This window comes from Tamandua tetradactyla, chromosome 2, assembly GCF_023851605.1.
Source record: "Tamandua tetradactyla isolate mTamTet1 chromosome 2, mTamTet1.pri, whole genome shotgun sequence".
NCBI classification, from domain to species: Eukaryota; Metazoa; Chordata; class Mammalia; order Pilosa; family Myrmecophagidae; genus Tamandua; species Tamandua tetradactyla.
Window position 1 is genome coordinate 10,537,527 of NC_135328.1, and position 16,887 is coordinate 10,554,413.

The following is a 16,887-nucleotide window of genomic DNA, read 5'->3' on the forward strand; positions in this document are numbered from 1 at the left end:
CCCCATCCATGGGTATCACTGGTGTGGATACCAGGCATAATGTATAAAACGTCCAATTTTGGATCTGGGAGCCTAAGGTTGTAAAAGTTTGTGTGTTTTGGCAACCTGTGTCTGAGACTACAGACCCCACTGTGCTGCTGTGGCCAAGGGCTTGGGAGCAGACAGTAGATCTTACTGTACAAGGGGAGTTGGTCAACTCACTATGTACAGTAGAGAGAAAAGATAGAATCTGATGAAATCCTTGATGTCATTGTTGAGCTGCTGACTCAACCAAACTCAGAACCACCTAACTCAAAGATACCAAATTCCTTATGTTTAGTTTGATTGATGAATGCTTCATGTGTCACTGAAACATCCTGACTGCTACATCCATATAAGTGGAATTTCCAAATAACTAAAGCCCACCTCTTTGTAGTGAGTAGAGTAATGGCCCCCTGCTGACATTTTGTATGATCCACTTTGAACTTCTGATCTGTAAGATAAGAAATTCATATTGTTGCTATTTTTTGGGTAATTTGTTATGGCTGCAATAGAAAATGAACACATTCTTTTAAGTATTGATTTAAAAGGAAAATCACAATATTCCTGAAAACTCACCATGAATCAAGTCTGACTTTATAACAGATTTCTTTCTTCTGTGTTGTCACATCATGAAAATTTCATTTATCATTCTCTAATCAAATACTCTCCTTTCTCACCCATCTCTATGTTGCTGCATGCTGGTAAACCAGATACTTAGGCTTTTTGGAATAGAGTCTAAAATAGTACCACCAGCCCTGAGCCAGGGTGCAAGGAACTGTGCTGTGAGTGAAAACCGTGAGCTGTGCATGGGCTTCACGGCTTCTATTTCAATGTCGAGAGGCCTTTGGGAATTTCTTTTCTGCCTTTCTCCTATGTTCCATGTTACCATTCTCCCAATAAATGAGGTTTTACATTACTATTGTCTTCTTGGAATATTAATCACCCTCTTTAATGACGTGTCATTTTTACATGGAACAGTACAGGAAATAAATTGCTATTCCTATTTTTAAATTACCAATTTCCCTGCATTTGCCTTATCATAATAAAAGAAATAAAAGTCTCTGGATTGCTCAAGGGTTAACTATATAGCTTTGGATTTTTTGATTCCCCCCCTCCCCCGACTCAGAACGTGAACCCGCTGTTCTATATTCCTTTCACAAAAAGGGAATGAAGGGCAAGGTGCCTAGGTTTTGAATGTGCATTTGATGTACATTCATAATAAATGCTGAACCGAATGGGCACATTCATGTTTGCTCCTTGATGCAAATGAATGGAAATCTTGGGGCACAGCTCACCTCGCAGAGAACGAATCTGTGCACCTTACACCTGACAAAAGGTTCTTGAATTTCCTGTAAAACTAGCTTTTCCTCTCTCTATCACAGCTGTCCTCTTCATTCCTGGATCTTTGGAATCAGACTGCTTTTCTTTCTTTCTTTTTTTTTTTTTTTCCCACACTGCCGTTGGATAAAAGATCCCGCCTTTGATTGAAATGGAATCTTCCACTATTGAGCAAGCCTTTGTTGAATGAGTCATCGGGGCGGCAGCTCATTGGCTGAGGCCGTTCATACCCAAGGGATTGCCTGGCATAAACTGCAAGGGCCTGCTTCATTCACAGAAACGCTGGCTGGCTCGCTAGCCCTTTCATTCACGCAAACAGAATTTCATTCACATTTTGCCGTTTTTTATCTGCTTCTAATGAAGACCACGGTTTGGGAATGATAGGACCGTTTTGTTTTAGATTTGGGGGGGCTTTGATCACAATCGAAATCATCTCTGGGGTGTGTATTTGCTGTTGCTATGCAAGCAGGGGGAAGAAAAAAAATGAATGCTGTGTGGTGGCTGTTCTGCTAGGGCTGCGGCAGAGAGAGGACCGCCCGGCGCGCGTCCGGGGCGCGCTTTCCTGGGCCGGGGGATGCGGCTGCTCTTCCCGGCTCCTGCATGCAAGGAGCTGGCTTCGTTCAGTGCGCAATGAGTGGCACGAATTAAACCCTATTCCATAAAGCTGTTTGCAGGATTTGGTATTTCATGTGCCACCGAGGCTCAGTCTTGAGGTGCGCGAGGAGGCTCAGATGACCTAATAATGTGCTAGAGGTAAATTCATTCGCTTGCACAGAAGTTGCTCGGAAACTTTGATAGTCGGTGTTTCACTGTCGGGCAGGTTATCTTAATGCATGATGGAGATTAGCAGAGCTCACAGGTGACAGGAGGGAATGGGTTCCGGGGTCTCCAGCAGACCTTCTCAGTGCCATCAATTTCCTCTCGTTCTAAAGGAGAGGAAGAAGGCCTGTGCATTTCACTTTCAAGCTTGAACCTGACTCTTGAAAAGAAGGTGTTTTCCTATGGATTTCCTGTGTAACAAGAGCAACGGCATTTTCTTTTTTTCTTTACTGCAGGGTTGCAAGCAGCAACTGAAGGGATATTGAAATGTATTTGTAGCATGTCTTAGGTATTTTTTTTTTCAGAGCTTAAACAAACATGTACTGTTGGGAGAAAGCTAGAAATACAGCCCCATTTTTTGGAATGGATTTGTGGAGTCAGTTGCCACCCATCAAAAAAAAAAAAAAAAAAAAAAAAAAGCACTCCTCTTCCTCTTTTGAAGTAGGTATTTAATTCAACCCTGGCTAAGAAAGATTGCTTTAAATTAACTGTAGAAGACACCTTACTTGGTACTGTGCAGAAGTTCATATGCAGATTTTTTTTTTTTTGGAGGAACTGCATTGCCACAAAGACACTTGTCATGCTGCTCTGTCGATTTGAAAGGCAAAAAGAAAAACCCAGGATACTGGCATTTTATATCCACCTGAGGTTGAATTTTCCTTTTTGTGCTATTTAAAAATTCCTGCTGCTTTCCAAATCCGAATTCATCAGGATTTTGCTGAAGATCTTATTCTTAAAAAGCCTTCGTCACATTTTAACGCGTCAGATACTCTTACGGCTCCCACAGATGGGCTGAGCAGGAAAGAGGAAAGATAAAAACATAACATAGAATAATGGGTTTCAGAAAGTTAATTTGATTAGTGGAAGGAACTGGATTTACCTTGGGCATAAATGTGGGAGGATGGGGGGTGAAGAATCAGGGGTTGGAAAGAAAGATCTGGGAAGGTAGAAAAAGGAAATTTGAGAATTGATTGGTTCTAGTGTGCTGTCAGTGGGTGGATGTAGTTTTTTTTCTTCTTTTTTTTCCTTTTTTTTTTTTTTTTTTTTGCTACAGGAAGTGATTTGCAGTGTTCACCGAGCCTTTGTTGAGAAGGGTCTCCTCATTGAGTGAGTCATGCTTTTGCTGGGAGAGAGTTGGCAGCTCCAAGCAGCTGGAATCTCTATCAGAGGAAACTATTACTTTTCCAAATCAAACGTGGAATCATAAACAGTCTCCTTCTGGGTAGAGGCTGCGCTGCTGTTGTAGGTTTTTCATGGTGGGAGAGTACGATTTTCTCGTTCCTCTTTCCTTCTTAAGAAAAAAAAACCACTGTATCGGGGGCACCCACTTTTCGTCCTTGCTCCGTAGACCGTGGCTCGCCTGCTATGCGCGGCAGCCTGCTTCGGGGCTGGCACCAGCAGCGCCCGGGCGAATGCAGGCGAGCACATAGAAGGGCATGCTTCAACGTACCAAGTATAACCGCTTCAGGAATGATTCGGTGACATCAGTCGATGAACTTATCCACAACCTGTCCATGAGCGGCGGCGGCGGCGGCGGCGGCGGCGGCAAGGTCTCAGCAGTGCCCGCGACCTCCGCGGCGTCCCCGTACCTGGTCTCCAGCGAGGCTCTGCGTAAAGCGCCGGACGATGGGCCCAGCAGTCTGGGCCACTTGCTCCACAAGGTGTCCCACCTGAAACTCTCCAGCTCGGGCCTCCGCAGCCTGTCGTCCGCCGCGAGGGAGCGGGCGGGCGCCAAGCTCACCGGCAGCTGCAGCGCGCCCAGCCTGGCCGCCGGCGCCCCGGGTCCCGGCAGCGCGCCGCGGGCTCCGGGAGCTATGAGCACCGCCAGGAAGGGCCGGCCCGACGACGAGCCGCTGCCCAGGCCCCCCCGGGGGTGGCTGCATGCCAGCGACCAGGTCCTGGGGCCCGGAGTGACGTACGTCGTCAAGGTGGGTGCCCGGCTCGTGCTTGTCAATGGCAGGGGCCCCTCGGGCCGGCGGTGGGGAGAGTGGGATGGGGGGTGGCGGTGGAGGTGGGGAGACCAGCTCAGTTTTAGACTCCTTCCCTGCCCGGGCTGCGTGGCCCGGAGCCCCGGGATGCAGGGAGCATCGGGAATTGTCACATTAGGGGAAGGAGATGCGCACTCCTCAGCAATCAGTGAAGAGAGAACTAAGTACAAATGTGCCGGCTCAGCATCCATTGGGGGAAATACTTAATTTTTTTAAAAAATCCGGTTAACCTGACTCTGTCCTAGTTTTGTCTTGGAGTCACTCTTTTGACACGCCTTTGGCTCCTGGCTTTTCAATAGGGCCTGTTGGTGCCCCTTTCAAGGCACCAACTGCGGGTCACGCCACACCAAGTATACATTAAAAACCCTTAGCAGAACTGGGGCAGCCTCCTAGAGATGAAAAAAACATGCATTGTCACTACTTGGGTTATGTTTTCCCAAGGAAGGTCCGTGCTTATTTCTTCCACGGGAAGGATTAGCCCCCTTTCCAGCAGAGGCCCAGCTCTCTTCCTTTACATAAGATCGTAAGATGAGTTTGTACCGTTCTCACCCAGCAAGGTTTTCTTTGGTGTTGGACTCACTTCTACCTGATGTTTTTGGCTCACAGAAGCAAAACTAGTACTGGGGAATCTTTTTTCAGTGACTGTGATCCTTAACTTAAATAGGTGATGCAGCCACTGGCTGAAAAGAAGTTTTTTTTTTTCTCCAACACAAAGAATATACAATCAGACAAGATGGATTCAATGAAATTCCTCTGTATGCAAACATTTTATGATATTTAAGGAATCAAATACTCAATACAGTTAAATTAGTCTGGCCAAATGCTTATTTTCTCTTGGCATGCCGGTAGCAGCGCGCTACTACGCTGCTCTAAGACTTGGGCAGATATTTACTATCCAAGGTGTGAAAACGATCCAAGTTGCATTATTTGTGTCCTGTCCTTCCAAGTCATTACTTTGGAGTTAAAAAGAAATGAGACACAAACTGTATGCCCACTGCGTAGTTAAAAACATCGAGAAACCTGCTGGATATATGGTCTGTGAGTATTGGCTGCAGATCAAGCTTAAAAATTCAACAGAACACATGCTCAAGTAAAACACAGCATCTTGGTAATTTTTGTTAACAAATAAAATATTAAAGGAGACATTTAATTTTGCGGGTTAGCTCAAACTATAAATGTGACGATCTGTGCTAAAATAATTTTAGGGCTTCTTTACCTCTTGAGTGTGTACTTTCATTTCATCCGAGTCTGAGCTCCTAAAAATGACTATATTTTACCAAAAGTGACACAGGTCAGCTCAAAATATTTGGTTGAGCTTATTATAAAACAAAAATGAATCTTCTACTTTCATTGTCTATTTATGTTATATAATTGGGGGCCAAAAGGAAGACGTAAACACAAAACCAACCAAACAAAACCCCCTGACAACTTCAAGGATATAAAGTGACACCAGAGTATATTACTTTGGGATGTTAGTATAATGCCTATCTCAATAAAGAAAAGAAAAAGTCTACAGTGAAAACAGGCAGATAGATTTTGGCAAAGCTTTCAATACCTGCCATGTTTAATGTGGACGATGGATTTCAAATTGAGGGAGAATTCACCAACTTATACCTTTAAAGTTTTCCTTTAAAAAAATTGATACACTTGGAGCTTTGTCTTGCTTTTTGAAGAATGAAGGCAAATATACAGTACTAAAGCTCAAACATGGTAAATGAATGATGAATGTGCTAAAATAATTCAATTCTTCTGAAACATTCTGTTGGTTTCATGGCTTATTCTCAGCAGCAGAGCAAGTAGCAATATTCAAATAGTGAGAGGGTTGGATCTGCTCCAAGTCATCTCTGTCTCCTTCTTTCGCTATGTCCTGTCTCATAGTCAAGGGAAGCATTTCTGGGGTTTGGGCTGCAGCTAGGGCACATGGCACCATTTATTAGTAACATGTGCTGTCGTTTAGTTTGCCCCCTTGGTAATTAGCAGCTGAGATGGTGGTGTCCTGTGGGCATAAACCCAGGTGTTGTGCCTGACTTATCCGGGGAAGTCAGAAATCACATGGCAAAGGAAACCAGATGCAGAAGGCCAATTTCTCTTGTATGTGTTTGATTCAGATGATCACATGGCCCTCTGTTGGTACACAGGTGCAATTTCTCTCAGTCCCCAAGTTGAGTTGAAAACCATGAACTGATTTTTCTCGAAAAAATAAATAAATAAAGCTGAAAAAGACAATTTTAATTTGTTGTTATTGACTGAGTTGTGGATAGTTTTATTGGTATTGTTACTTCAAAAGTTTCCCAGCTGATAGAAAAGGGCAGCAATTGGGAGTATTACTGGTCATTGATTACATATTCTAAAGGTTTAGAGTTTGAGAAAGAACTTAATTTCTTTTTGATTTAAATTTTTTCTAAATTGAGGAAAATCTCAAATGTTTTCCAGTTTCTTGGAAAATTCAAATGCCGTGTAATTATAGATTTCCCCCTTAAAGAAATATTAACTTACAAACAATTTTAAGATGCTGCATGCAGAATTATTATTCAAGCATATTTTCATTGATTCTACTAATAGGAAAGTAGATTTTTAAAATACAGAAATCTGGGAGTTTTGGCCAGCTAGAAAACATCAACTATTTGGATGATAGCTTGCAATATTAATAATGAAGTCTATAATATTTCAACATGGAAAGAAGTTCTTGAGCTAGCACCAGAATTCAAAGCTCATTGAATGTTTAATTAGTCCTTCATGCCATCATTTGAGTTTGCTGTTAATTAACAGCATGAGGTTATGCAAATGAGGAAGGTTCCAACAAAACCAGCCTCGAGATTTATATTTATGCCAGAATGGCCATCAGTAACACTTTTTGACCTCTTTATGTATATCTGACACTTGTTTTTCTCTTTTGGTGTCATGAAAGGGATAAGAAATTATCCCTTTAAATGAATGAAAAGGAAAACCCAACAGCAAAGAACAATGAATATACTCATGAAAATTCCATTTAAAACTTAAATAGATTTCATATTTGTATGCAGCAGAGACAAGCGTTTATGACACACCTCCTTTAAATTCTATTGCCCCTTTAAATTATTACACACCTCCTTTAAATTCTATTGCCCCAAAGTCAAAGCTTGGGCTAGGACCCCGTTTGCCAGCGACTGTGCTAGCTGCTCCTTGGCACGTCCGTAAGGCCGTATTCCAGTGCTCTCCATTCTCGTCTCCTGTGTGCACACGCAGGTTTGCAGACCAGAAGCTTTCGGAATGAAAATAGGCACAGTCAGTTTATGGTGGCAGGGAGGATGTTTCAGTTCTTAAAGATAATCATTGTGCTGAGGTAGAAGAAACATCTGAAGACAATACAGCCTTTAGGTTCAGCTTTAAAACTGCCAGCCTGCTTCCCTTCCTTGACATGTGGGTTTGGCAGCAGGTTAGCATTTAGTCCAGGGATGGATCCCCCAAAGAAAGCTTCCTCTTTAAGAGAGCCCAGCACATCACTGATTTTGTAGAAGATTTAGGACTGCCATGCAATCATCTAATCCTTGTGTCTAATGGCAGGAATTGTAGGAAGCCCATTTTAAAGGCACCTTTAGGTGCTTACTGTATACAGCTACTGATAAAGTCTTCCACATTCAGTGAGAAGAATAAGTATATTTGGCAAGAATAAGTATTTGTGAAGGCTCAGTCAAACGTATATAGGTTTCAGTTTGTGGAGTGTCGTATCGGTCTTAAAAATTTAAGTTACAAAGTATTTATATGAGATTTGAACCATCAGAAAATTACTGAATTATTTCCAGGAATGTTGGATTGTGTTTCTTTTGGTATGAAGTCTTTTTGTGTGTGTGAGAACTTCAGAAATTATTTTCTCTCTCCCATTGTGACTCTGATGATGTTTGGGGTGGTATAAATGACTTGTCTTATTTATAAACGTTCTTTGCTTTTTATAGACGGTCTTTGTAAGTGTATTGACTCTAACATTGATTCTTGATTGGGAGGTTTTTTTCCCACTTGACTCTGCTTATAAAAATATCTTCAATATTCTTTTCATAGTCCCACACTGTTTTGGTAATTGAGAAAGATCATACAAAGTAGTCATCCGTCAAGTATTTCAAATTAGCCGTGATATAGTATGATGATGGAATTGATTGAATTTTATTTTAATTCTAGGTTAAAAAAAGTATTTTCATTGTTCCTTGATGTGGCGTTGCACTTTAAAAGTTATTTTTTAAAATTATTTAAAGATCTGAGAATATCTTAAGTATTACGTATAACTATTATCCAATGGTTTGAAAAACGGATTAGTAAATTCTTCTGACATCAATAGGCAAAGTTATTAATCTGATCTAGAAAATGTGCCATTTCTCTTTTGATGTGACACAAGCATAGGAGATGTGTTAAAGACATATATACACACATATTCAAACACATTCACACATATATACAACGATAACCCAATCCACAGATACACGTAGATATAGGTATATATATACACACACACATACATATAGGTTTATGCATATGCAAACACATACACACAGATATACATAGGCACACGGATACACACATACACACACACACACACACACACACATAGACAACATGTGATAATTGTAGACAGGGCCTGTTTTTTCCTTCTGGTAAGAAAATAGTAAATGCCATATTTCCAAAAAATACCTGATTATATCACTCATTGCTTTTCATGTTCGCATTTAAGAAGAAATCATTTTGAAAGATAAACTATTAATGAAAACCTTAATCCTGTAGAGAATGGACTTCTAACTGCACTGCCTTGCCAATATGTTTCATCTTTGAATATATGTCCTATTTTTGGGGGGAAATATGACAAACATCATTAAGCAAGGTCCTGGGAAGCAAGAATCTGGGTAGCCAACATGCAAGGCACACTTAAGTGGTTAGTTTTCCAGCAGAAAGCCTCTCCCTGAAGGACATATAGTTCCTCCTGGGGGGGTGATGGCGGCCAAATCAGGGCTGTGGAGACATCCTGGCCTGGCAGAGAGTTAGCTGGACTCTAGCGCCACTGGGCCCCCTCTTGAGGCTCATAAAGTCAGCCTTCCTCCTTGGACCTGGCTTTCACTTGCTTTAGGGATCTGATGGAAGGATTGTGCTGGGCTTGGTTTCTATAGCTGCTTATAGCTTTCCAGTCCTGGGCACGTCACCAAGGAAGAAGCGATGGGACATCATGAACTGGACGATGCCTCGCCTGAGAGTTAATGCAATTAGAAGGGATGGGCCTACAGAATGAAATGCACTGTCAGGAGTGGGCTTGCCCAGGTCAGGTTCCTACAGGGTTGCTGTGGCCTGGCTACACTCCACACTGCAAGGCAGACCCAGCAGGTTTGACACAACCCGAGGGAAGTCCTGATAAATGAGTCAGCATTTTAATGAAAATATCCAAGGAAAAATTAAGTGAAATTATTTAATTCAGAAATAAAATGGGTGCAATGTAATGGAAAGAAATGACCAGTTGTATATAGTTTCTGAGTAAAGAACAAGAAAAATAATTTTGGTAAGTTTATCATGAGAGACCTGCAACGTGCAGTGGATAAGGAATATCTTTATGGTGGAGGCACTGAGCATAGGGATGGCCGAGTAAGCAGATGGATGATGGTCATGAAATGTGTGTGTGTGTGTGTACAACTGTACAATAGGATGGACATTGATCGTGAGGTTTGTGTGATGTATGTGCAACTGCACAACAGGCCTTACAGGTTGTTTTTGGTCCTGCAAATTCATAATCACTTGATTTTCGCTGGAGGTGAAAAAGCAACCCATTTTGTCCCTGTTGTGATTTCAGCTCTCTCGCTCCCCATCAAAACAGCAAATCGGTGACAACAGTCCACATCTGTGTCTCCCAGTGTTAGGGTTGGTGACTTTTCCCTGAGTCATCATTTCAGAATTTCAGAGTAGTCAGGATAGACAGGACTGTTAAACTTGGCAGGAGGGGAGAAGGTGGGAGGCACCAGGAGTCTCTGAGTGAACTCCGGGTTCCTGAACAAGATGCCAGGGGCCAAAGGCTGAGTTTCCATGGTTGCAGGCAGTGTTGGGCTTCTTTATGTTGGTGAAGGCAGTGGGCCAGAAGGTGTTGTGTATGCCTTGAAACCGGCACCATCTGCAGTGCTCGGAGGAAGAGGAGAAACACCTCACCTCTTCTTGGCTCAGCTTCTGGCTGGGATGAACCAGGCTAGATGGTGGCAGCTTAGTTAGAGCCATGGATTCTGGGCTCAGACTTGCTTTGCCCTGTTCCATTAGCAAGACTGGTAGGTTCTACCATCATTCAGTGAAAATTTGTGTCTCTAGCCATCATTTCAGACTCTTGTAAGGAACTGTGGTAAAATCTAGAAGCTGGAGGGAGGTGGAACAGGTGCCCTCATCTTGTCCACTGGAGCTCCTCAGGTGACTGTTGCCCCCAGCAGGGTATCTGAAACCCCTCAAAGCCAAGACCATCTGAGAAAAAAAACAAACAAAAAAACATTCCAAGAACTTATTGCTACAACGCTGCTTATTTTAGACTAGAAACCATCTTGGTGTATCATCTGAGATGTGTTGTTTCCCTCAAATGGAAAAACCTCTCAAAGTTTTTTTCCCCTCACTTATGTTTATCAACTAGGCAGAAAAAGAAGCAAAGATTTCATTTCAAGTTATAGGAATTTAAACTAGTACAAACCCTTCAAACTCTGTGGAAGTTGGCCTTAACCCAACCTCACGTTGGAACGGCTCTCTTCTGAGATCATTCTGACAAATTTCATTTTATCAAATTCCATTAAACACAAGTGCTTGGCAGTCTGTAGGGACTGACTGATGATATGTTTAATATGAGTGCTTTTCTGCTTTGCAAATATTGAAACTTTTTGAAGCCACCTGCCCTAAGAGAATCCTTATGTTAAAAAAAAATTGAAAATCAAAACATAATTTTAGCTCTATGGACAAAGACCTTGCCCCCCAAACCGATTTTCAGAAGATATTGTATAATCTGGGCCTCTAGTGTGTTGTCCAAAGGTTTAATAGAGAGCTTTTACCTCTTGGGGTAAAACAGTAAAAACATGACTGAGTATTGTCTCGAAGAGTCAGCCTCTCACAATGACATATTGGCGAAGTAGCTGATGAACATGTGTTAAAGAGGATATTTGTGTGTTTCATCATCCATGAATTTTTCATCCATTAATTTTTCTACTACTATAGTAAATCATGCAGCCAGATCTCTTAGCCTTGGTGTCTCTCTACCCCTTCTCTTAGCCTCAGGAGCTACACTCCAGGTCTGCAAAACACACATTGCCTGAGAATTTCTCCCGGGTCTTACCCTGTCCAGCCACAAGGAACCCCTTTTACCTTCTACATTTAGCGCATCACTTCTTGCTTCCTCTACCTTTTAGAAGCTCAATTTGGAGAATTTCAAACATACACACAACACACAAAGCGCAGGAACATAAAGAAATAGGGAGAGTAATATAATGAGCCCTGAGATACCATTTCCCCTCTCCCCCACGGCTCAGCCTCAACAGGCAACAGTGCATCAATTCACCATCTGCACTGACCTCCCCCAACTGAAGTATTTAAGATCAGTCTCCAGACTTCATATTGACTTAATCTGTTGCTCTCCTCACTTTGTGGACGTGTCTTTGCTCTGGCGTGGACAGAACTATAAGAACAACCATTCTGATTTCCTGATGCTCAAGGTCCTTTCAGAAACGAGGGGGGTCCTTATCATGAAAACGAGGTCCCCACTCCGATCACGTGGCGATGGCCTTCTGTCCAATAATGAATTGACCGAGGGTTGTGCTCTAGGATCGTGCAGGTCTGTTGGGTGCCTCCTGTCTCTCAGCTGTGGGTGCTTCCCATCTCTCAGGTCTGCTGGGCGTCTCCCATCTCTGACCATCAAGACGGCACCACATTTTTGGCTGTCCAGTTGTGGTATTGGGCTCAAGACTGTAAAGCTGGCAGAGCATGTTCAGTGCCCAAAGGACTTTCCAACATCATTTTGTTTGATGGCAGGGCCCTCGCCCCTCTGAGTCCTCTCTTATGGAGGATGAGATTGCACTCTGGAGAGACGCCCCAGGAGATAGGGGTGGAGCTGCATCTCCTGCCACCCACTCAGGCTCCACTGGACCACCCACTGCCCCTAGGTATAGAGCCTTTCCCTGTATCAGACACCCCTTTTGGAAATCAGTGTTATCCCTGATTGTTTTAAATAGTATATACATCAATTTTTTAAAGCTTTAGGGAGCTTGCTACTGGCTGCCCCCAGCACTTTTGGGGTCTCCTATTCCCTGAAAGAATGAATGAGAGTGGGTGAAGAAGGGCAAATAAACTTCCCTCCCTGGAAGACTGTCGGATTTCCTGACAGTTCCTCTGGATGCCAAATGAAGACACATTTAAAAAGATCTTCAGACATTTGTTGAGGGTCTACTATGATCAGATCCTGTACTAGGTCCTAGGCCTTGAGGATAATTGTGTCATAGTTAGTGTTATCACCCAAGGTAGGAGAAAATCCACTGGTATAAAATTTAATCCCTCTTCTGTGTTTATGATATAGACTCATAGCCTGGGACAAATGCACCCAGGAGGGGAAACCATGTAAGCCAGATTAAAATGTTTCACAGCTAATATTGAAAAGCATGTGCTTTGTTTTCCCAATTTGCCTATAGTAATAATAATGATAATAATTCATAGATACAATTTTCTCAATTTAAGAGTTGTTATCACACATTTTTAGAAAGTATCCTGATGTTATGCTTCTATTCATCTGCTGTGACCAAATTAAAAAAGTAGAAAATAAGTATTAGTAGAAATTGGAAATAGCTAAGATTGGTCTCTTTCAGGAATATGGGCTTTGAATGGAAGATGGTAGTGGGGTGGGCAAGCCAGCATGGGCACTTGGCCAGAAGTGCTGAAAGAGGGCTGCCCCTGAGACCACCTGTCCCTCCCAGTCTGGGATGCCTCTGTCCCTTGAGTTTCTGTGTCCATATGTCTGGTGAAAGCCAGAGTATGCCCCAGGAGTTTTAGTCCTAACACATGGCTGTGAACCCCAGGAGCCCCGGGCTGGTTCTGTTTGCTTCATTCCTTCCCTATGAACAAGTCTTCCAATTCCTCCCTCTTCCTGCTCTCCGGGCTGGAGACACTGCTTTTTTAAGGATCGTTATTTTCAAGGAGGTGATGGCTGCACTATCTAAAGAACTGAGCTGTGATTTCACACTGGAAGTAGCAACTCCTGTAATAGATAATAATCTCATTTGCAGAGTGACATTAACTCAGGTGGGAGAAAGCAAGGATTCATCAAATAATGGCCAGCAGGGGAGAATTGTGATGCTTTAGTGTGGCCCACAACTTGGATCTCTTTGTTGCCCTCACTTTCTCCCTCCTGCTATGTCAGTTTGCCAACTTTATTAAGACCCTGGAGGCAGTGTATGTTGGTAGACATTTAACACCCAGACTTGAGGACAAACCAGCCATGACATGTAGTATTTGACAATTCTCTGGTGTAAATATTCCCACGGTGGCTGATTTGTAGCCGCTGCCCTGCTGCCTTTGGGAGGTGGGAAGTAATGCAGAGGAGTACAGGTTTATAGGGCGTTCCCACCACACGGCTACAACAGACTTAACCTCAAGAATACAGACTGTCGTAAACTGGGGTTCAGTAGTTAAGAAGTGCTGTGTTTTGAGCACATATTTTGCCTTTTTTAAACAACAAATTTATATATATATGTATATACTTCCTAGTCTATAGACATCCTTAGATTTCTTTTACTCTAAAACAGCCTTCCTTTCTCATTTTCTCCCCTTTAAGTGCTCATTCTTTTCCTCTGTATCCTTCTCTTCCTTACTCCACTTCCTCTCTTCATCAATGTACAACAATTGACTTCTCCTGATCCATGGAGAGTACTCTGGAAAAGGTTTACTAGTGACTCCCAAATTAAAAGGCCCAAAGCCTCTTTTCAATTTTGTTTTGACTTGACCTCTCTCTCCACAGTACCTGATGATTTTGGCCCACACAGCATCTCCTTCAAAGACCCGCAAGCCTCTGCCTTGATTTCTTCTTTGGTTTCTGGGCAGTCTTCTACTCATTGCTGTTTCTGATTGTCTCTGAGCAATTTTACCTTCTTCATTTGTCTATTCATTAATTTATCCCTCCACTAATATATTAGTCAATGATTTAATTCAATTGGTATTTGTTGAATGGCTGTGTGCTGGTTTGAAAGGATATATGCCCCCTAAGAAAAGCCATGTTTTGATATAAATCCCATTTCTTAAAGGTAGAATAATCTCTATTCAATATTGTATGTTTGAAACTGTAATGAGATTATCTCCCTGGATGATGTGATTTAGTCAAGAGTGGTTGTTAAACTGGATTAGGGGATGACATGTCTCCACCCATTTGAGTGGGTCTTGATTAGTTTCTGAAGTCCTATAAAAGAGGAAACATTTTGGAGAATGGGAGATTCAGAGAGGGCAGAGAATGCTGCAGCACCACGATGCAGAGTCCACGAGCCAGCAACCTTTGGAGATGAAGAAGGAAAGTGCCTCCCGGGGAGCTTCATGAAATAGGAAGCCAGGAGAGAAAGCTAGCAGATGATGCTGTATTTGCCATGTGCCCTTCCAGCTGAGAGAGGAGCCCTGACCATGTTCACCATGTGTCTTTCCACTTGAGAGAGAAACCCTGAACTTCATCGGCCTTCTTGAACCAAGGTATCTTTCCCTGGATGCCTTAGATTGGACATTTCTATAGACTTGTTGTAATGGGGACATTTTCTCGGCCTTAGAACTGTAAACTAGCAACTCATTAAATCACCCCTTTTAAAAGCCATTCCGTTTCTGGTATATTGCATTCTGGCAGCTAGCAAACTAGAACAGGCTGTTCAGGGGTATGCCTGTGCTAAGACTTGAAGTTGTGCTTTTTGCTCTTTTGGTGCCAATGGGGAATACAGAGGAGTGGGAAAGTGCCAGGGGACTATGTGAGCGCTGTTGAAGGGGGAATCAAGAATGACTTCTCTGGGAAGATGATACTGAAATGGAGATCTAGCAGATGAGTGGCGCTTATTCAGGAAGATGGGGATGTGTTTGTGTATGTGTTAGTCATTCAGGGAGAATAAATGGAAACAGAGAGTGGCTGGTGTGGGTGGAGAGTATTGATCCTGGTAGAGGGTAAACAGGTTGAGGTCTGAAAAGGAGGTTAGGGTTGGGCTTCCATCACGCTATGGACCTTGCATGTGCAGTGAGATGTCACTGGAGATACTGCCCCAAATTATTCTACATTCCATATGAAGGAGAGATTGGAAAGGTAGGAGTGAAAGGAGAGGTAATTAGAAGATTGTTAGGAGACCTGGCAACTTGGACCAGCATCATGTACTAAATGCTAGTGACATGCTCATCCAAGATCAGAGAGGCTTACTGTCCATCCAGCACCTACTGTCTCACAACCCTTTTAAGTGTAGCCTGTCTCAAACCGAATTCACGACCTCTTCAGCTTCATTCTATTTTTAGTTAATGGTATCACTGTCCACCCACTTCTCCAAATTAGAGACCTTACAGTCATCCTAGAATATTTCTTTTTCCTAAACCCATTACATCTGTGTAGTCAATAAATTGTGTCATTTCTACGTCAAAAATTTCTAATCTTTCTTCTTTTCCTTTTCACTTATTCTGATTCATGGTTTCTTGCTTCTATTATTGCAGTAAATTATATTCTGAATTTAATATAATTAGAATATAATTCTATTCTATTTTTTTTAGAATATAATTTAGAATATAACTGGTCTCATCAAATGACTTTTTGGGGAAAAAAAAATCTTGTCTCAAATTAGAAATATATGCTATAGTCTCCCAGGAATATTTCAAACAAGACGCAAATATATGGAGTAAACATTGAAAATTTCCCTCTAACCCCCTTCCTGATACTTCTAATTTTACTTCTCTCAGAGATAGTGATTGTCAACTATTTGCTATTTATATTTCCAGTATGTGCATGTTTGCATACAACCCCCTAAACACAGATTTTTCTTTTTCTTTCTTCTTTCTGTTACACAAATGAGAGCATTTGCCATATATTATTTTGTAACTTTCCCTTTTCACTTAATATGCTTTGAAGCTCTTTCAATATTAGTACATATAGTTTTGCTTTGTTCCTTTGGGCATTTGCTTTTATTCAAATATATGGCTGAACCAAAATTTATTTGAACAGTCTCCTATCATTAGACATGTAGATAGTTTTCAGTTTTTCACAAAAGAATGAAATAATAAACATCCCTCTATGTGTAATTTTTCTATTTGAGAAACTTTTTTTGCATCTGTGTATGCTGAAATTTAGCTGACAATCTTTTCCTTGTTGCATTGGCTGCAGTCTTGAGAACAGTGATCACTTCTATTGGTGAAGGTGACCTTTTTTTTGCTTTTGGCTTTAAAATGAGTGCTTGTGTATTCAACTATTAAAGATGATACTTATTATTATGTACACTCTTACAAATTATGAGAATTTTTTTATTACCCAAGTTTTCCCATTTTAAAAAATGTGAAATTGTGGAATTTTATGAAGGAATTTTTTCAGCATCTATTGAGATAAATATGTTTATTTTCACCTTTTTCTATGAATGTGCTGAAGCCACTTAGCCTTCTAAAATAGTTATCATACATCTAATTAAAAGCTCTCTTCAATCAAAACTCCTTATTATGGGCATAAAACCTTTCACAGTTTGAGCTCACTTTAACTGTTAAATTTCATCTTACC

General features: G+C 41.7%; 1 protein-coding gene across 8 annotated transcripts in view; it reads left to right on the forward strand.

Annotated features, from left to right (window-relative positions):
• The window catches only part of SHC3 (SHC adaptor protein 3), a 238,360-nt gene that overhangs the window by 54,729 nt on the left and 166,744 nt on the right, over window positions 1-16,887 (forward strand). Inside the window, exon 1 of one of the 8 annotated variants that reach the window (XM_077139547.1) lies at window positions 3,259-4,106. The exons of 6 other annotated variants lie outside the window; for them this stretch is intronic. In XM_077139547.1, the coding sequence (XP_076995662.1) occupies window positions 3,615-4,106 (492 nt within the window). In that variant the 5' untranslated portion in view covers window positions 3,259-3,614. Of the gene's footprint in view, window positions 1-3,258; window positions 4,107-16,887 lie in introns of those variants that run through there. One more of the 8 variants, XR_013167293.1, reaches the window with a different exon arrangement.